Genomic DNA, 21,326 nt, shown 5'->3' with positions numbered 1-21,326 from the left:
CGTGTTGGACTGTAGTGTTGTGTAGTGTAGTAGTATCCGCTCCACATCAAGGCTCCAACACCGCTTATTCCGCATGCTGCTGTCAGACATGTCTGCTGAGCACCATGACCTGCTTTTGTACAATGCCGTCAGGTGGCTGTCCAAAGGCAAAGCGCTCAAGCGTTTCTGTGATCTAGAGAGGAAATCACAGCCTTCCTCCGCAGCAGAAAGCATAAAAAGGCCGAAACACACTTGAACCGAATGCTGGAAGACAACTTCATTGGCGATGTCAGCTTTCTCAGTGACATATTACCTAACACCTGAATGACTTAAATGTGGGACTACAAGGCAGAGACAAAACTGTCATTGAACTGGTGGAACAGATGCTCGCATTCCAAGCCAAACTGGATCTTTTCGGGACTGACTCGAGCACAGGCCGAATGTTGCATTTGCCGACGCTCTGCAAATGCATCTCATCCCCGGCAAGCATTACCGCTGTGATGACAAATTTTGTTGCGAGGTTAAAAGAAATCTTTGCTGGACGATTGGATGGACTTGCTTTGCCAACAGAGGTGATGTGTTTTGCCAGAGACCCGTTCACTGTCACAATAGAAGGGGCTTTATCCGCCAAAGCAAAGGAGGTGGCCGTTCCCAGTGACAAGGGGAAATTCATTCCCAAACTTGTGGACATGCGGTCATCCTTAACGATGGCACAGGAGCTGCGCACCAACGGGCCAGCCAGGTTTTGGGCTGATGTCAACCCACATCAGTTCTCTAACGTCAAGAGAGCAGCAGTCCTTGTGCTAAGTATGTTTGGCTCAACATACACATGTGAATCAAGCTTCTCACACATGAACTCAATTTAAAAAAAAGCTCTCTTTGCTCACTGTCTGACAGTAAACACTTCACGAATGCCTTCGGATTGCATTGACATCTTATGAGCCCAGAATGACTGCTCTCATTCAGCACAAAAGATGTCACATCTCCCACTGAGAACTCAGCAGTGAAACTGTTGCATACATGGCAACAAAAGGATGCGTAACTAAGTGTGCAACAAAGTATTCATGCGTGTTAAGCTACTTAGATATTTTATATATATTTTTTTTGGTTTGTTTACTAAGCTTTAATATGCCTAGTTCTGTTTTTTTCATCCACTTCGGCATATTGATCCCAGGGGGATATTTTTGTTTTAATATGTGACCGAAATGTTTATTTTATTTATTTAAATAAGGAAACCTCAGATAAATGGGCACTATTTTGTTTTCGATGAACCTTGTGTTTTGCTTATTGGTCAGATATGACAAATATTTATTTTGTTTCAAAAAGGAAACTGGCTGTTGACAGGCCTAATATTGTGCACTATTTGGTTTTCAGAGTTTTGCCTTGGTCAGATTTCACCAAAGATGAATTAATGTAATTTTTCAGATATGACAATTAATAAAACGTTTGTGTTTTTCAATACATGTTTGTGTTGGTCCAAAATTTGTCATTACTTGCTGCTGAAAATGTCTGGCCCAACTGAATTTCTTGTTTAGAAAAACTGGCCCAACTGAATTTGTATTTGAATAGCACTGACTTAAGGTATACCTTAGTACATTTTGGTATGCTTGAATGCGACGGCTGAAATAAAAAGAGAAGAGAGAAGAGAGTGAGACACAGAAACAGAGAGGCAACAGCAGAGGAGAACATCAGAACGACTCCTATTGGCTGCCACCTCATCATCTATTCATCCACACAGATCAGGGCTACATGAGGCTCAAAGTTAGACTTCCTTTACAGAGTCGGTCGATCCACCTCCTTACAAAACAAAGCTTGCTTCACATATTAAATTTGCAATGTAAGGGTGATTCATGTAACAATTACCCCAATGAATGCAATACCTCAGAATCAAACTTAAAGAACCGCTTCCAAAATGACACAACCACTGCGGGTCCTCTCAGTGGACCGTTGATCGATTGACTAACAACTATCAGATGTGTCCCTTACCTTTCTAGAGGAACACAGAGCAGCCTTTCTAGAGGAACATAGAGCAGCCTTTCTAGAGGAACACAGAGCAGCCATTCTAGAGGAACACAGAGCAGCCTTTCTAGAGGAACACAGAGCAGCCTTTCTAGAGGCACCCAGAGCAGCCTTTCTAGAGGAACCCAGAGCAGCCTTTCTAGAGGAACCCAGAGCAGCCTTTCTAGAGGGACCCAGAGCAGCCTTTCTAGAGGAACCCAGAATGACTTTCTAGAGGAACACAGAGCAGCCTCTCTAGAGGAACACAGAGCAGCCTTTCTAGAGGAACCCAGAGCAGCCTTTCTAGAGGAACACAGAGCAGAAACTGCAGATGTCTGCCTTACCTTTCTAGAGGAACACAGAGCAGACACTGCAGATGCAACAACGATTATGGAGATGATGAACAGCAAGATGGACGCTGCCAGCATGACAAATTCACTGTGACACTGTGACAAAACAAAAAGATTATTGTATTATATTGCATTATATAGTTTTTTTAGTGGAAAATGAACATGGATTAAATAGAGACGATAAAAATAACCCAAAAAATAGAATATAATTTCTTAGCAAAATACACAATAGTTAAACATTCTTACCAGAGTTACACACTCTTCAAACCCAAATATTACAATAGCAAAGCCATGAAGAGGACTTCCAGCGACGGTCGAGAGAGCCACCAGCACATTCATCCCCAACGCAGCGCACAACTGAAACCATCAGGAACAACAGTTACCACTGAACCCACCCAAAGAAGATGGAGTTAATGCTGAGGATTTAACATGACGAGGCCTCTAGCATACAAACACAGTGCTGAAGAACGTACCATATGAGAATTGGCAAGAATACAACAGAAAGTAAGAGTCATTTCCTGACTGCTGTTGGCTCACCTTGGCCCTGGTGGGTTTCCTGTCAGCAGCGATGGTCAGACCCCCAGCAGGGATGTACTGTAGGGGACAACATCACCAGAACTCTTTGGTTCCACTGGTAAACAGGAAGTACTGAGCAGTGAATCAGGATGTGTGGCTCTGCTCCACTCCTAGCAGGAGCTGCTCTACAGCCACACGCCAGCCGGCTTCATAGAGCAAGAGGACCAGACTATACTAACCCTGACCTGCTCCTTAGTGGAGCTGGACTCACCACTCCCACCAAACTCACCACAACACTGGGAGACCAAACTCACCCCAACACTGGGAGAACAAACTCACCACAACACTGGGAGAGCAAACTCACCACAACACTGGGAGACCAAACTCACCACAACACTGGGAGAACAAACTCACCACAACACTGGGAGAACAAACTCACCACAACACTGGGAGACCAAACTCACCCCAACACTGGGAGACCAAACTCACCCCAACACTGGGAGACCAAACTCACCACAACACTGGGAGACCAAACTCACCACAACACTGGGTGACCAAACTCACCCCAACACTGGGAGACCACACTCACCACAACACTGGGAGACCACACTCACCACAACACTGGGAGACCAAACTCACCACAACACTGGGAGACCAAACTCACCCCAACACTGGGAGACCAAACTCACCACAACACTGGGAGACCAAACTCACCCCAACACTGGGAGACCAGACTCACCACAACACTGGGAGAACAAACTCACCACAACACTGGGAGACCAAACTCACCACAACACTGGGAGACCAAACTCACCCCAACACTGGGAGACCACACTCACCACAACACTGGGTGCAGGTTGTACATCAATCACATTATATATGCTACCAAATAGTGCATAAGCACATATACATTATATAGGCTACTAAACAGACACATACACATTATATAGGCTACTAAAGAGTGCATAGACACACACATTATATAGGCTACTAAAGAGTGCATAGACACATACACATTATATAGGCTATTAAGGAACAGCTGTAGTTTAAATAATGCATTGAGACTTCACCTAAATGTTACTCACGATGAGGATTCCCCAGAAGAGGATTGCTGTTATGTCGAGGTCGACATCGACAGCCAGATACGTAACTGCGGTCAGTGCCATGGAGATCCCAATTACCACTTCAATCGCCTGTTGGGAGACAACAGAATCAATGTTTTTATCATCAATAATCATCACTAATAATTCTTATTTATTCTTATTGCAGCCAGTACACGTCACAGGACGGAAACATGAAACACAAGTCGCCCTGTGTGTGTGTGTGTGTGTGTGTGTGTGTGTGTGTGTGTGTGTGTGTGTGTGTGTGTGTGTGTGTGTGTGTGTGTGTGTGTGTGTGTGTGTGTGTGTGTGTGTGTGTGTGTGTGTGTGTGTGTGGTCTCTTACTCCGAGTATTGTGGGCTTCAATCGCTGGAACTTGTCGAGGCCCTCAAAGGCTGTTGTCTCATTGTTGGGAGAAGCCAATTGTTCGCCTCTCTCTCCGTTCTCCATCCTCAACTCAAGGCTTTCTCCTTCAGCAAGACTCCCAGACCTTCCCAATCCAACCCAAATCAACACGCTGTCGATTGTCTGGTCTAAGCGTCAAATTCAGAATACCGACTTATTAATGAAACCTTGTTGTTACCGCAGCAGTCAGTTTAAATGAGATCCACAGATGGTGGAGGCTTCAACACATGCCTCTTCCTCTGTTGCCTCACTCACATTTGCTTAATGCTTACGCTTGCGTAATAAAGGATTTTACATGTGGAGGCAATATTAACTGGTAACCACGTCTTCCTACGTGTGGTCTTCTGATATCAAAAGGGTAAGGTAAGGGTTAGGTGAAGGTCAGATTTAAGTCAGGGTTAGGGCTAGAGTCAGAGTAGACTATGAAATGTTGATGCATCGGCTGTTTTTGGTTTACCAGAACACTTATTGTGGTACCACAGAGCCCTCTGCTGGCGCGTCGGATGCATGGCAAGTAAGGAAGTACGCAAGTAACTTTCCATCCTCCGCGTTTTGGAAAATGATTCGTCGATGAAATTGTTCCCAAATTTTCCAACAAATTAATAAACGGGAACTGGCAACTAGTCAGATTTGGAGAAAACAGGGTTCCCCCCCTGGCCTGCAGGTGGCGCCCCTGTGCGTTGTGAGCCGATCTTCAATGATTACAGGGTAGACAGAAGTGGTCGATAAGATAATACCTGCATCTTCAGTAGTGAAAGTTGGGGCCAATAAATGATTTCCTAGTTAGGGGTCCTACGAAAGACGTAGGACCCTGTATTATTATTATTATTTTCCTGACATATCTCAAAAACGACATGGTCAAAAGTTGTGTAAAATAGCAGGCTTGTAGAACTTGTAAAATTAGTTAGAGATGCAAAGGATGGGCCAGAATTAACAATTGGTGGCGCTATAACAAGCCTTGGAAGTGCAACATACTCAACAAGCTGCCATTTCCACTAGGAAAGTAGGAAACTTGTTACACATCATACATGCACCAATAGTCATGATGAGGATCTTTCAAGGCTTCCTGTTTGGCAAGTTTGGCTATGATATGTGAAAGAGTTGCTGAAAAATAAGCTTACTTCCTGTTCGGCCTGTTTTTACGTCAAGTTTGATTGGCTGTCATGGCCAAGAATTTGAAAAAGCTGTTTGACGCATTTTTTCAGCTTGGTCTGAAGATCATATCGGGCAAGTTTCATGAAGATTGGAGGCCTGTGGATATGTATAATTGGTTTTGACAATTGGTTTTGATAACTTTCAACATGGCGGCCAAATTCTGATGTTTCCGTGAGAAATAATTGACTAGCAATATGGGGAGGTCAGATAGTATCACCAGACATAGATTTATTTTTTAAAATGTGAAGAGAGAGGAGTTAAAACACATCTTCATTAATTACATCGTCCCCTAGATGTCAAAGGTCACCAAATTTAATGAGTTTCCCCATGATGATTTCATGGGTCTAAGTACCAAGTTTGGTTATGATATGTCAAAGGGCAGCTGAGAAATTGGCTTACTTCCTGTTTGGTGTCTTCGCGGTCCAATTTGATTGGCTGTCGCGGCCAAACGATTTTGAAAAATGTATTTAATAAGTTTTGTCAATCATGGCCTGAAGATCATCTCTGCCAAGTTTCGAGATGATTGGACAGCATTTGTGATAGGAGATGCATTTTGAAGGTTTTTGACATAAACCAAGATAAAATCCATCATGTCGCAAAACGACGACATAGAACTCGGCTTGGCCGAAGGATTCTAATGACACCTTGTTTCTGAATATTGGATGAATGTGTAAAAAGTTATAAACATGAATGCATGTCCAACTTTAACCTGTTGGTGGTGCTAGAGCTCATGAGCTAGCGACCTCAAATTTGCTGTGAGGGACTATGGGATCACATTCGCATTTGCATTATACATGCACCATTCGTCATGATGAACAACTTTAAAGGGGACCCCTAGCTAGCGATCCTAGCTGACCCGTGTTCTCAGCTCATGATGATCCTTTAATACACAAAGAAACTCATTAAACGAACTCATTACTTTGGGTCAGAGAACTCATACACTGGAAAAAGGGTTTTAAGCCGTACTTCATCTGATTATTATTTTGTAATTCAATTCAAATAAACATTTTTTGTTTTATTTTTAAAATAACTTTTTTTTATTTCAAAATACTGTGAAATATAGATATTTTTAATTAGGAGCTCAATTAAGAAATATCCATTTTGACAAATGTAAAATTTTAAGGTTGTGTATTCAACTGATTAATAATTTTGTCATTCAATCCAAATAATTTTTTTTGTTTTCTTCCTAAAACACTGTTATACACTGGAAAAAGGGATTTATGCCGCACTTCATCTGATTATTATTTTGTAATTCAATTCAAATAAACATTTTTTGTTTTATTTTTAAAATAACTTTTTTTTACTTCAAAATACTGTGAAATATAGATATTTTTAGTTAGGAGTTCAATTAAGAAATATTTGTTCAGACAAATGTAAAATGTCAAGGTTACGTACAAGCCTGCGCATGCGCATTAAATACAAAGACGCTTACGACTACTGGACCAAACCGCAGTGTTGCCAACTTAGCGATTTTGTCGCTATATTTAGCTACTTTTCAGACCCCTTTGGCGACTTTTTTTCAAACAGCGACAAGCGACAAATCTAGCTTATTTTTCAGCTGCTATTGGTGACTTTTGGCGACTTTTTGAGGTGAAAGCACTAGCCTTGACCAGAGTGACGATGACTCACTGGTTCTGTGAGCTAGGACAGTCTGTCTGTGTCTGGAGGGAGGTCTGGAGTTGGTCTAACTCTGCAATTTAGATTGTTAATATATATTGTATATTGTGTGGCGGCAGTAGCTCAGGTGGTAGAGCGGGTTGGCTGGTAATCTGAAGGTTGTTGGTTCGATCCCCGGCTTCACCAAGCAGTGTATCGAGGTGTCTTTGGCAAAGCACCTAACCCTGACTGATGTCGCGATGTGATGTCCAATCCAGACAGATGCGCCTCAAGGCCATGAAGCGGCGAGAGCCGAGCGGGGATAAAATGATGATGATGTATACAATAATGAGAAACAATTGTTTGATTAAATTGTAATCTTTTTGATTGGATAAACCAAATTATTTCTGATAGATATTTCTTAAATGAGAAACAATTGTTGGAGTGAATCAATATTTTTTTGTTTAGGATTTAACATACGATTTAAATGTATTAACTTCATTCAAATAATAGAATTATACTTGGTGCCAAGTTGTATTATTTTGTTTTTATGAACATAGGAAATATTGTTTGAGGCAAGCTATATATTTGTCATTGGCTCAAGTTATGTAATATAGATGTGAACCATTACCCATGTTTTTTTTAATTGGTTCAACAGAAGGCTTTTTCCAGTGTAGGGTGACCAGAGAATGAAGCTCAGCAGCCTCTTTAGCAAACCAGCTCGAAAATAAGCAACACAACTTTACATATTGTATTGCATGCACAGCAAGACCTTGCAATACATAAATTGGTGACCAGAATAAAGTAGCAATGTAATCAATCGTGTAAGAGCATTTAAAATCCACATTAAAATGACCAACGTGGTAATACAAAGAAAATAAATCTCTTCATTGGTGAGGGACAGACTTAATTACGATCAGAGTCCCCGCTTGATGGCAAATGAAGCTGAAGCAGAATCCGAAACATTATCTTAAGGAGGACTTTCCGTCAAAGTAAATTGTTAGATATTATATATTCATGTAATATATATTGTAGATTATATTTATTAATATAATAAAGCTGGACCTTGTCCAGCTTTATCTTTTTGAACGCATTTTTAGAAAAGACAAGTGAACTTAAGAAATGAAATATTCTGTGTATTATCTTAGCCCCCCCTTTTGAATGCAACTTTCAAATTACTTGACAAGAAATTACACCCTGAGAAAAGTGGATTTTGAGGGTGAAAACCCGTCGATTCCAATTCATTCTGCACTCGCCCACGAGTGCAGAATGAATGTACATGCGAGCGTAGTAGTAGTATTAGTATTAATAGTATTCCAACCAATCACTGACAAGGGATGGGTGTTGTGGGGTTTTGCGCTGCGTTCATGATAGTTTTTAATGGATGCACCAAACACGGAAGGGAGGGGCGAGCGGGTTCTGTTTGTTTGGGATCTCGCTTCAAATACCGACAGAAGTGACGTCACCCAACATCGCTGATAAAACCTGACAAACCTGTAACAGAGAATGTGGGCTCTGTCTGTAATCAGACACTATTCAAGTCCTTTACTTATGAACGTGTGATCAGAGTACAACTGATCGTATTAGGTACTAGGTTGAAGAAGAATCACTTGAGGTGAGTGTTCAAAAGCCCAGAAGGATCTTTTGCAGTAGGAGAACTGTTTCAGTCACTTGACCTCCACTCCGTCGGAGGACGATGATCCACACATGAACCAAAGTGAGTAAAGACATGTCATTGGTATTATTGATAGCCTCATATTCAGGGCAAGCTAATGTGAATTCAGGTTAGATAAAGTTAGAGAAGATGACCTTATGTACACATTACATACTAACTTTAGTATTCTTGGATATATGAACACAGAACGCATAATACAAGATTACTTTAGTATTCTGGGATATATTAACACAAAACCCATGTTACAAGATAACTTTAGCATTCTGGGATATATTAACACAGAAAATGACATTTGGCTCAGAAGTTTCCTATTTAATATTAAGTTGCCGATGGTAGACTGTGTTCATCAGAGATGATTGTAAGGTAAAGGCCAATGCAGCCTGTTCTAGCATTAATGAGGAAACAACGTACTTAATACACACTAATCTTTATTGTTTGACAAGTTATGGTTGTCGCGTTATGCTGATGAATGTTTATTTTTCTAGACCTCCTGAATCTGTAGGGTACAGACCACCTCTGGAGTTTATTAGCAAAGAGTTCAGATCTAAGGAAGGATTCCGAAGAGACTTCCCATCTATACATCTGCTAAAATGGCAGAAGAAATCCCTCCTCCTCTCAAGCATTTCCTGACCTGCATCGTGTGCACTGAGATCTTCACGGACCCGGTGTCTCTGGGCTGTCACCACAGCTTCATGTTCCAGCTGTCTCCAGGACTTCTGGGCCCAAGCTGAGAACAAGAACTGTCCCGTCTGTAAGAGGAAAAACTCAAAGGATATAGTCGTTAACTTTTCCATCAAGGAGCTCGCTGACTCCTTCGCTGGAAGACAGAGGTCAGGCCCCTCTGATGAGGCCCAGGTGGTCTGCACTGAGCACTTAAAGGATATCAAGTGGTTCTGTAAGGACGAGCAGAGAGCTGTGTGTCATGTGTGTGAGTTCCCTCACCACCAGGGTCACACGCTGGTTTGTCTAGAAGAACCAGTCCAGGAGCTGAAGCAGCAGCTGACACATGACCTCACGGCTCTACAGGCCAGGAGGAGGAGACACCAGGAGCTGGAGGAGATGTATGAGGCCATGGTTCCTCACCTCAAGGGACAGCGGGTGAAGACCGAGAGGCGGATCAGAGCAGAGTTTGAACAGCTTCACCGGTTCCTGAGAGAGGAAGAGGAGGCCAGAGTGAAGGCCCTGAGAGAGGAAGAGGAGCAGAAGAGGAAGAGGATCCTCCTGGAGAGGAAGACCCTTCAGCAGCAGATCCGGTCTCTCTCAGAGGGTCTCTCGGCTGTAGAAGCAGACCTGAAGAAGGACGGCCTGTCGTTCCTCAGCGCTTCCACGCGCTCCCGGACCAGCGCCAGAGCCCTGCTCTCCGGTTCTGATCCCCAGCTGCTTCCTGGAGCGCTGCTGGACGAGGCCAACACCTGGGAAACCTGGCCACAGAGTCTGGGAGAAGATGGGGCAGAGGACCACCTTCAGCCCCGTTACTCTGGACCCAAACACTGCACACCGCTGGGTCTCTCTGTCTGATGATCTGACCAGCGTGAGACATGGCGATGTAACCCAGAAGGCTCCTAACAACCCAGAGAGGTTCAGTCAGTACGCTGAGGTTCTGGGCTCTGAGGGCTTCAGCTCAGGGGAACACTGCTGGGAGGTGGGAGGTGGGAGACCTTCCTATCTGGAGAATAGGTGTTGCGAAAGAGTCAGTGGAGAGGAAGGAGAGCGTACTCTTTCACCAGCTAAGGGAATCTGGTGTTATCCTATACCAGTGGAAGTACACTCAGGGTACTTGTCAAACCTGACATTGAAGAGGACTCCAGAGAGGATCAGAGTCCAGCTGGACTATGATGGAGGGACGGTGTCCTTCTACGACCTGAAGACATGACTCTCATCTACACCCATCAACACACTTTCACTGAAAACATCTTCCCTTATTTTAGTGTTGGAGCAGCAGGTAAAGCCCGGACCAAAGCTGTTAGAGTGTGTAGTGACTCCCCACGCACTAAACCATGTAAATGAATGTAACCTTGTCAGTTCTGTTGCCTGCTAGAGTCTCTAGTATGTAGAACACCGGTATCATATATCTATCTATCTATCTATCTATCTATCATCTATCTATCATATATAATAATGATCGGGTAATATTCTAATAGTAGAACAAAGAAACAAATCAACAGGTATATTACAACAAAATAATACGAGTCCACCTTGTGGTCAATGTATGGAATGACACATAGTCCACAGAGCAAGAAAACACTGCCTGCAGTTACACACACCACACACACACATATATCTATATATATATATTATATATATATATATATGTGGATCAATATATCTAGTTGTGTATAATGAGTATAGTATCATAGGCGGTTAGAGGATGGTCAGTGAAGGTCTCAGTGGCAGCCTGTGGAATCATTAACAGTGAGGGGTGTGGGTGTTTCTTGTTAACTGGTATAAATGGATATTGTACGTTTCATGTTGATAACAAGTGTCTGTAATAGAACCACACACGGAGAGAAATCAATAATATTGTGACACACTATTGTTATGTTAACCACCTACACAAGAATCACATGGGGGAATAATAATCTCTATCAACGGTGGTTGTGTAAATTCTATACTATTGGTTGTAGTCAATGCTGTTCATTCCTGTCGGTTTATAAATATTCACGCAGGGTATAGAAAGGTGTTTGGGTTTGATTCCAGGGTTTAGGGTTTATAATTAATTATTATGTTATTAATTATTATGAATAGTGATTATTCAGATCACTGTGATTCCATTCCCGCTAACCAACTAAAGGTTATTTCTTACAATAAACATGTGTCGGCCTGTTCTATGATCATGGTCGTTCATAAACTCCTCCAGAAGCCGTCCTGACTGCGATACAACAGGAACACCTTCTTCACACACTTCACAACCATCCGCAAAGTCACATAAAAGTTATTACTTTAGCCTAATATATATATATTATATATCAGGGCTCTAAAGTGCGACCACTTTGGTCGCACATGCGACCTAATTTCTCAATGGTGCGACTAAAAAAATCGGAGGGTCGCACCGGGTGCAACCAGCCGTTCAAAAGAAAAAACTCTGCGACTCTGAAAGGCCCATATCATGGTCCAATCCAATCAGAGATAATGAATAGCGGGACCCCCTCTGATTGGCGTGGTCCAGATATTCCTGTTTATTCTCCTTCATTTAAGAATGCTCGTCAGAATTTTGCGATTTTCACTGGCTACAATATTGCATCTGTCAGTTGTCAAATTTGCTGAACAAAATGTTAAACTTCAATAATTGTTCCAGTCAACTTATATCGTTGCATTTATTTAAGCTCTCACAGCAAACCATACAGCTTCGCCACATCGGCGGGGAAAACACGGCACAGCGCAAAGTAGGCTAATCCATGGAATCAGCCGTTGAAAACCAGTCTGCATGAATCGTATGACAACTGGATGGCAGGGGATGCGGACAAGGTATACACGCAGGGGAGAACATGAGAGCCCCAGCTCGCCGCATAGTAGCCTGGGTGCTTTAAGATGGAATAGTCTGGATCCGGAGTGGATGAAAACGATGTGTGTGTTTGTGTGTCACTCTGGTCGAGCTGCATGAGAGTTCAATGTTGTCATTAGCTGTTCCGTCTTTCTGACCAATCGCGAGTTCAAGGCCCGACCTGGGCTGTTCCACTTCGGGACGGGGGCGCTCAGTTACTACCCCTATAGACAAACGGAATTGGTGGCTGACGTTGACCCGGCGCCGCCTTGACACGTTAACGGGCCACCGGGAATTCTCCCAACTCTCCCGATTACACTCTGCGTTGTTCGTGCGTGCGTGCGTGCGTGCCTGTGTGTGTGTGCAGGCGTATTCAATTGCCTGGTAAACATATACGCTACGGTAATATTCATACTGGTTTAAATAATGCATTTGATAGTAGGCTATTTCCCATCGTTGCTGAGCAAGAGTTTTGTTCGAAAGTTCAGTGATAGAAAACAAATAATAGCCGGGCTATTGCCAAGATCAAGGAAGGCCAAACTACCATTGAGTTGGCCATCAGAGGGGAATGTGACTGCAATTGAGGATAGTCCATAAGACCTGGAGCCATGAGATGTTCAGTTTGAAGTTTCAGTTTAAAACACTTGCACTTTTAATTTAGATTTTCTTTTTATTTCATTTATCTTCAGATGTTTTAAGTTTTAAATTGCAGCTCAGTGAAGCACTTAAATCACCAAAATGTTTCAGTGAATTACCTTTCTGTGCAAATATTCAAATAAAGAACATTAGGTTGACCAGATTCTTAGTTCATCATTTACAAGTCAATATTGCCTACATGGACAGCTATTTAAAAACGCTGAACCTGTAAAACTGCCGTGTTGAATGCGATATGGTCGACAATTGGGTGCACCTAACTTTTGTGCTGGTGCACCTAAGAAAAAAAGTTAGGCGCACCAGTGCAACCAGTGAAAAATGTTAGTTTAGAGCCCTGTATATATATAGACGCTAGGTACTAGAGTCTAGAGATGGTTAGTTTAGGTACTAGAGATGGTTAGTTTAGGTGTTAGAGGTTATACATATCGAAACAAATACTATATATATATATAGATATAGATACATAGATATAGATATAGATACATATAGTATTTTGTTCAATATGTAGACCCGTTCAAACCTGCGCTGTGTGAGTTGGACAAAACATTGTTAGAACTTGTTAGTTATTTTAAATCAGAATTAATATTTAATATCCTCACCTTTTTCTCTAAATATTGAATCTACACATTTCCCTCACATGGGGTCGCTGGTTCAAGTCCGACCTCGACCAACCGTCATGTGGCTCGTGGACCAGCTGGTCCGGGACGCTCTGGCCCAGCTGGTCCAGGACGCTCTGGCTCGTGGACCAGCTGGTCCAGGACGCTCTGGCCCAGCTGGTCCAGGACGCTCTGGCCCAGCTGGTCCAGGATGCTCTGGGCCCAGCTGGTCCAGGACGCTCTGGGCCCAGCTGGTCCAGGACGCTCTGGGCCCAGCTGGTCCAGGACGCTCTGGCCCAGCTGGTCCAGGACGCTCTGGGCCCAGCTGGTCCAGGACGCTCTGGCCCTGCTGGTCCAGGACGCTCTGGCTCGTGGACAGGTGGTTGGTAACACAACCGGGGGAGATGCACCTGAGGGTCTCCGGCCCCATCAGGTAGTACCTGTCCACGTCCAGGACCTCCCGTGCCCTCCTGGGGACGCCGGCCCCGGTGAGCTGCCCCAGGACAGCCTCACCTTCCACCGGCGGTAGGCCGTCCACACCAGGAGCCGGTGCATACAGGAGCGGTCTGGTGACGGGACCTGGCTGTAGAGGAGGGCAGGAACCGGTGGCTCATACCAGAGCTGGACGTCCGGGCGCAGCCGCTGGTTCCTCCACAGCGTGGACGCAATCCAGCGCTGGTCCTGCTGGGGAATGGTCTCCTTCAGGTCCACCGGCAGCCAGAACGGATCTGGAGCAGCAAGAGGAGGAGCAGGGAGGAGACCAGGAGGAGACCAGGATGGGACCAGGAGGAGACCAGGAGACCAGGAGGGGACCAGGAGGAGACCAGGAGGACCAGGAGGAGACCAGGAGGAGACCAGGAGGGGACCAGGAGGGGACCAGGAGGGGACCAGGAGGAGACCAGGAGGGGACCAGGAGGGGACCAGGAGGAGAAGGGAGGAGACCAGGAGGAGACCAGGAGACCAGGAGGAGACCAGGAGGAGACCAGGAGACCAGGAGGGGACCAGGAGGAGACCAGGAGGAGCAGGAGGAGACCAGGAGACCAGGAGGAGACCAGGATGGGACCAGGAGAAGACCAGGAGGAGACCAGGAGGAGACCAGGGGGGACCAGGAGGAGACCAGAGGAGACCAGGAGGAGGACCAGGGGGGGACCAGGTGGGGACCAGGAGGAGACCAGGAGGAGACCAGGAGGTGACCAGGAGGAGACCAGGAGGAGACCAGGGGGAGACCAGGAGGTGACCAGGAGGACCAGGAGGAGACCAGGAGGAGACCAGGAGGAGAACAGGAGGAGACCAGGAGGAGAAGGGAGGGGACCTGGAGGAGACCAGGAGGAGACCAGGAGGAGACCAGGAGGAGACCAGGAGAAGACCAGGAGGAGCAGGACTCCTATCTGATACAACCTACATAAAGAAAAAAGATGATAAATCCTCTATCCGCTACACGCTGCAGAATGTAAGGACCTGTATGGAGGTTATTACAGTTTGCACGACCAGAGGGAAGAGCTGGTCCTCACAGCCGACATGACAGGGCTGGATGGAGGCAGAGAGAAAGGGGAGACAGGCCAGTAGAATCTGGGCTCCCCTCGCCTCCCCTCTGCCGCCCTTCCCTCATTGAAATGAATGGAGGCGGCGAGTTGCCGCGCGGCGGTGTGAAAGCAGCTGTCAGGCACTATAAATATATATACATATATATTTTATATTATTATTTATATTATTAACGCTCCGTTCACTTGCATGGGCCCTTCACAACTTCCGGCGGTGAATTATATTTGATAATTCACCGTTGCCAAGTATAATTGACCGCTGTCAAGGTAAACAAAGGCTTTTTGCCTCTAATGGCGTCTTAGGTATCACTCCGCAAGTAGTCCGATAACTTGTCAAACCCAGCGTCTTCGGTTGCAAAGCGACGTCAACGTCTTTAGCGGACTATTAAGGCCCCGTTTACACAAAGGGAAAACGCAGATATTTCCAAGAGGTTTGGCCTCTCATTTACACCAAAACACTAGTTGTTATCACAGAAACCAATCATTCTAAAAAGTGGAGATTTCTGAAAACGCCGGTTATGTGTTGTCGTGTCAACGGGGAGAAACAGGGTTTTAGGTTCTGAAGCGTTACATTATGCGCCAGGAAATGCTTAACGTCACATGAGCGCCCTATGTTTACAGTTTGTTTCTTACAGGAAGACGCTTGTGTTATTCGTTGTTGTTGATTCTGAGGACTCTGATTGGCTTGCATGGCCTTATCCTTCTCCTACACTGCCGCCATAGGTTTGGCTGGTTATAATGGTGCTCGACGGCGTATTTATGCGTTTTGTATGTAAACGACAACTTTTTTGAAAACGATGTGTGCACAATGTTATTTTGAAAACGGACTGTAGCGCTAACTGTAGCCGCTAACTGTAGCCGCTAACAGTACGCGCATTTTTGAAAAGTGAAGTGGATGGTTTTCGCTAGCTTACGTTTCGTCGCGAAGCTAGACCTTTTTTGGGTGGGCTCAAGCCAACCAAAACTTGCCTTTAGCCCCACCCTATCATTTCGTCCTCAAATCTAATATTCAACCTTTTTTTTACACAAGCAATGAGAGAATAGATGCTGTACACTAATGAACAGGCACAACTGGGCTTGTGAAATCGAGCACACCCTTCTTGCAGGAATCTTAACCTCTGATGTGTGTGGGTGGGCGTCTCTCTGTTTGACAAACCAAAAAGGCAGCACGAGCACACTTAACATAGTTTCTGCTGTTTTGTCTGTCAAAAAGGCCTGCTAGTCTTTATCAGAAAATCCACGATATCCAGCTTTGTTATAACATGAGCAGCTAATAATAATAATAATCATTTTATAACCTTGACATAATCTGTCAGATGACTATTATATGACAGTTGACCACAAGGCGATTCTATCTATGCCTCCTCTTGAATAGTTTCATGTTTTAGTCGGCAGGGGCTTGTAATGGTGCGTACTGCGTAGCATGATAAGCATGATAAGGTGCAAGGAGCAGAAAGAGTTGACATGGGGGCTAATTTTCAGTTGAAAAAAAATGCTGGCATTATTTTATCAGCTGAGGGCGTATTCATTGCCATAACAACGTGAGCTAATCAACAAGTACCACATGTTCGAATACTATGAGACTCATGAAAACGCCCTCAGCTGATAAAAGGTGTCGGGGGGGGGGGGGTGTGAGCTGTACACGGGACTGGGTCTTATTTATTATTATTATTATTATTATTTATTTAGATCGAATTTTGACCGTGCAAAGTCATCACGGAGGGACTTGGTGTCAGTGGACCGATGATCCACACATGAACCAAAGTGAGTAAAGTTATGTCGTTGGTATAATTTATAGCCTCATATTCAGGGCAAGCTAATGTGTATTCAGTTTAGATAAAGTTGGAGAAGATGACCATGTGTACACATTTATGGAAGCATATATGTAGCAAAATTCATGGCAATGCAATTTGCAATTTGCAATTCAATATGTCATTACATTATGCAATTGACAATTCATTATGCAATTTTAAACTGTAATTTGTAAATACTGTTATTCAAAGTGTATTTTAATATGCAAAGTGACAAGCAATCCTCAATTCAATTTGCAAAAGTTATAACAATCCAAATAGAATAACATTTTGTCAAATTCTTTGAGTTCTTTATTCAAATTGAAAAGCTATAGCGTCCCCGTGATTGCAATCCACTTCGCCACGCTTCGTGTGTTGCGATATTCAAATGACATTTCAATCCGCAAAACGAACGCTTTGCAAAAGATTTGGCAAAACGGAATCCAAAACGTTTTCCAAAACGGAATCCATAACGTTTTCCAAAACGGAATCCATAACGTTTTCCAAAAAGTCAATATGCAAAGTGGCAAACGTATCAGCCAATCAGCGTCTGGGCGGGAACTACGTCACTTACGTCAAGTAAAATACACTTTGAATAACGTATTTACAAATTACATTATAAAATTGCATGAATTGTCAATTGTATAATGTAATTGCAAATTGCATTGCCATTTGAATTTTGCTACATGCTTCCATAGGCCTACTAACTTTAGTATTCCTGGATAATGAACACAAACGCATCTTACAAGATAACTTTAGTATTCTGGGTTATATTACCATAGAAGGTAACATTTGGCTAAGTAGATTTCAAAAACGATAGGGTTAGTAGTTAATATTAATATGTCGATGGTAGATAGGGGAGCGTGTCTATGTTCCCCGCTTTTCCCAAAAAGGGTCCTATGTTCCCCTCTTTGTATGAGACCGGGGAACATAGGACCGTTTTTTAAAAAAAGGGGTTGATGTTCCCCGGTCTGTTACTTTTTCTCACCATTACTGCCAAATTCCGGCCGAGATAAATACCATTTCATGTATTCATACGCCGGTAATCAAACCCAGAGAAGCCCAATCCGTACGAGAGCTTCCCGCGGCCATCCGGAGGCGCACAGAGCTTTTGGCCGTGATATTATTATACAATTATATTAGATTATGTACTATTATATAAAGAGCTCGGGGCCGTGTTCCAATACCCGTACTGTCCGTACGCGTACTCAAAATTGAGTACGCAGTACGTTCCAATTCAGATCCGGCGAAAAGAAGTATACTTCAAGGACCCGGATGCCGTACTCAAAAACGGGGCTAATCGTGAAGTGTGGATCGAAGGACACTCTCCGTACTCAACGGCAGCCATCTTAGCTACGTAGCGGAAGAGGCGGAGCCAGGCTGAGCCAAAGTCTGCGCATTTTCCACATAGCCTGCATTAATAGAGTCATTTTGTAGTTTTTATAGCTTCTATAGCTTTTTATAGCTGCTAGGCGTAAAGAGTTCACGGTTCAAAGCGGGATGTTTATTGCGGGGGAGGAGCAGCGGCGGCAGTCGTGATCGTAATTTCCGGTAAGTGCACCACAGAGTACTCGATTTGGAACAGCACTCACATCTGAAAAATTACCATACTCAAGTGAGTACGGATAGTGCAGATAGTGTACTTCCTTTAAGTATACTCATGGAAGTACGGGTATTGGAACACGGCACGGGAGTCGAAAACGGCAACAATCACTTCCTCTTCCAGGCTGCAGTTCACCCCGGACTGCGCTGCACTGAGTTGGCCGGTTGAACGCTGATTGGCTGTTACGTTACACATGTCACTCAGTGGCCACGCTGTTCACGCCGATGGCTGTCATCACGCGAATGTCGCGTCAAGTTTAAATATTTTGAAGATGATAGATTGCGGGGAACATAGGACCCTTTTCCCAGAAAAGGGTCCTATGTTCCCCGCTTTGTCCCAAAAAGGGTCCTATGCTCCCTGGTATGTATGGCTACAGGGAAACATAGGACCCTTTTTGGGAAAAACGGGGAACATATGACCTTTTTTTTAAAGGTCCTATGAGCGGGGAACATAGGACCCGGGGAACAAAGGACCCGGGGAACATAGGGATGACCCCGTAGATAGTATTTGTTAGAGATGATTGTAACGTAAAGGCCAATGCAACCGATTCTAGCATTGATAAGGAAACAACGTATTTAATATCTTTATAAGTGTTACAGTTGTTGTCGACTGTCGAGTTATGCTGATATTAGTTTCTCTTTTCTAGACCTCCTGAATCTGTAGGGTACAGACCACCTCTGAGTTTATTAACAAAGTGTCCAGATCTAAGGAAGGATTCTGAAGAGACTTCCCGTCTATCCATCTGCTAAAATGGCTGAAGAAATCCCTCCTCCTCTCAAGCATTTCCTGACCTGCAGCGTGTGCACTGGGATCCTCACGGACCCGGTGTCTCTGGGCTGTCACCACAGCTTCTGTTACAGCTGTCTCGAGGACTTCTGGGCCCAAGCTGAGAACAAGAACTGTCCCGTCTGTAAGAGGAAATCCTCAAAGGATATAGCCGTTAACTTTTCCATCAAGGAGCTCGCTGACTCCTTCGCTGGAAGACAGAGGTCTGCCCCCTCTGAAGAGGCCCAGGTGGTCTGCACTGAACCCCCCCAGAGGTCTGACCCCTCTGCTGAGGCCCAGGTGGTCTGCACTGAACCCTCCCAGAGGTCTGGCCCCTCTGATGAGGCCCAGGTGGTCTGCACTGAGCACTTAAAGGATATCAAGTGGTTCTGTAGGGACGAGCAGAGAGCTGTGTGTCATGTGTGTCAGTTCCCTCACCACCAGGGTCACACGCTGGTTCCTCTAGAAGAACAAGTCCAGGAGCTGAAGCAGCAGCTGAGACCTGACCTCACGGCTCTACAGGCCAGGAGGAGGAGACACAAGGAGCTGGAGGAGACGTATGAGGCCATGGTTCCTCACCTCAAGGTACAGCGGGTGAAGACCGAGAGGCGGATCAGAGCAGAGTTTGAACAGCTTCACCGGTTCCTGAGAGAGGAAGAGGAGGCCAGAGTGGAGGCCCTGAGAGAGGAAGAGGAGGTCAGAGTGAAGGCCCTGAGAGAGGAAGAGGAGCGGAAGAGGAAGAGGATCCTCCTGGAGAGGGAGACCCTTCAGGAGCAGATCCGGTCTCTCTCAGAGGGTCTCTCGGCTGTAGAAGCAGACCTGCAGAAGGACGGCCTGTCGTTCCTCAGCGCTTCCACGCGCTCCCGGACCAAGCGCCCAGAGCCTGCTCTCCGGTTCTGATCCCCAGCTGCTTCCTGGAGCGCTGCTGGACGAGGCCGAACACCTGGGAAACCTGACCCACAGAGTCTGGGAGAAGATGGGGCAGAGGACCACCTTCAGTCCCGTTACTCTGGACCCAAACACTGTAAGAGGCGGGCTCCCTCTGTCTGATGATCTGACCAGCGTGAGACGTAGCGATGTAATCCAGAAGGTTCCTAACAACCCAGAGAGGTTCACTAGGTACTGTGAGGTTCTGGGCTCTGAGGGCTTCAGCTCAGGGGAACACTGCTGGGAGGTGGAGGTGGGAGACCATCCTAGCTGGGTAATAGGTGTTGCTAAAGAGTCAGTGGACAGGAAAGGAGAGCGTAATGGTTCACCAGCTAATGGAATCTGGTGTTTATTCCACCGCAGTGGAAAGTACACTCAGGGTACTGGTCAAACCCTGGCATTGAAGAGGACTCCAGAGAGGATCAGAGTCCAGCTGGACTATGATGGAGGGGAGGTGTCCTTCTACGACCCTGAAGACATGACTCTCATCTACACCCATCGACACACTTTCACTGACAACATCTTCCCTTGGTTTGCTCTTGGACCAGCAGGTGAAGCCCGGACCAAAGCTGTTAGAGTGTGTGGTGTCTCCTCACACACTAAGCCATGTAAATGAATGTAACCTTGTCAGTTCTGTTTGCCTGCTAGAGTCTCTAATGTGTAGAAACATGGTATCATATATATATACATATACATATATATATATATATGTGTGTATATATATATATAATACACATATATATATATATATATACACACACATATATATATATATATACACACACATATATATATATATATATATATGCATACATACATACATACATACATACATATATATATATATATATATATATGTGGATCAATATATATAGTTGTGTATATAGATGAGTATAGTATCATAGACGGTAGAGGATGGTCAGTGAAGGCCTCAGTGCAGCCTGTGGATCATTAACAGTGAGGGGTGTGGGGGTTTTCTTGTTAACTGGTATAAATGGAATTGTACGTTTAATGTTGATAACAAGGGTCTGTAATATAACCACACACGTAGAGAAATCAATGATATTGTTAACACAATATTGTTATGTTAACACCTACACAAGAATCACATAGGGAAATAATAATCATCTATCAAACGGCTGGTGTGTAATTCTATTACTTTTGTTTTTAGTCAATGCTGTTCATTCCTGTCTTT

The 21,326-nt window shown here is 44.5% G+C and overlaps 1 protein-coding gene, 1 long non-coding RNA gene and 2 pseudogenes across 2 annotated transcripts in view; 2 read left to right on the top strand and 2 right to left on the bottom strand.

Annotated features, from left to right (window-relative positions):
• The window catches only part of LOC130404095 (membrane-spanning 4-domains subfamily A member 4D-like), a 53,062-nt gene extending 48,516 nt beyond the window's left edge, over window positions 1–4,546 (bottom strand). Inside the window, exon 1 of the mRNA XM_056608709.1 lies at window positions 4,289–4,546. Within this exon, the coding sequence (XP_056464684.1) occupies window positions 4,289–4,393 (105 nt within the window). The 5' untranslated portion in view covers window positions 4,394–4,546. The remainder of the gene's footprint in view (window positions 1–4,288) is intronic.
• LOC130404096 (uncharacterized) lies at window positions 2,202–3,227 on the bottom strand. The gene is made up of 3 exons (XR_008904178.1): window positions 2,865–3,227; window positions 2,574–2,684; window positions 2,202–2,423 (listed from the first exon to the last, which is right to left on the bottom strand). It is a non-coding gene; the product is annotated as an uncharacterized LOC130404096 (long non-coding RNA).
• Window positions 4,547–8,392: 3,846 nt separating the features above from the next.
• On the top strand, window positions 8,393–10,781 carry LOC130403576 (E3 ubiquitin-protein ligase TRIM35-like; annotated as a pseudogene).
• Window positions 10,782–16,723: 5,942 nt separating this feature from the next.
• Window positions 16,724–20,844, top strand: LOC130403764 (zinc-binding protein A33-like; annotated as a pseudogene).
• Window positions 20,845–21,326: the final 482 nt, after the last annotated feature.

The sequence above is a fragment of the Gadus chalcogrammus genome, chromosome 14 (assembly GCF_026213295.1).
Source record: "Gadus chalcogrammus isolate NIFS_2021 chromosome 14, NIFS_Gcha_1.0, whole genome shotgun sequence".
Lineage (NCBI taxonomy): Eukaryota > Metazoa > Chordata > Actinopteri > Gadiformes > Gadidae > Gadus > Gadus chalcogrammus.
This window is presented reverse-complemented; position numbering and strand designations above follow the sequence as displayed.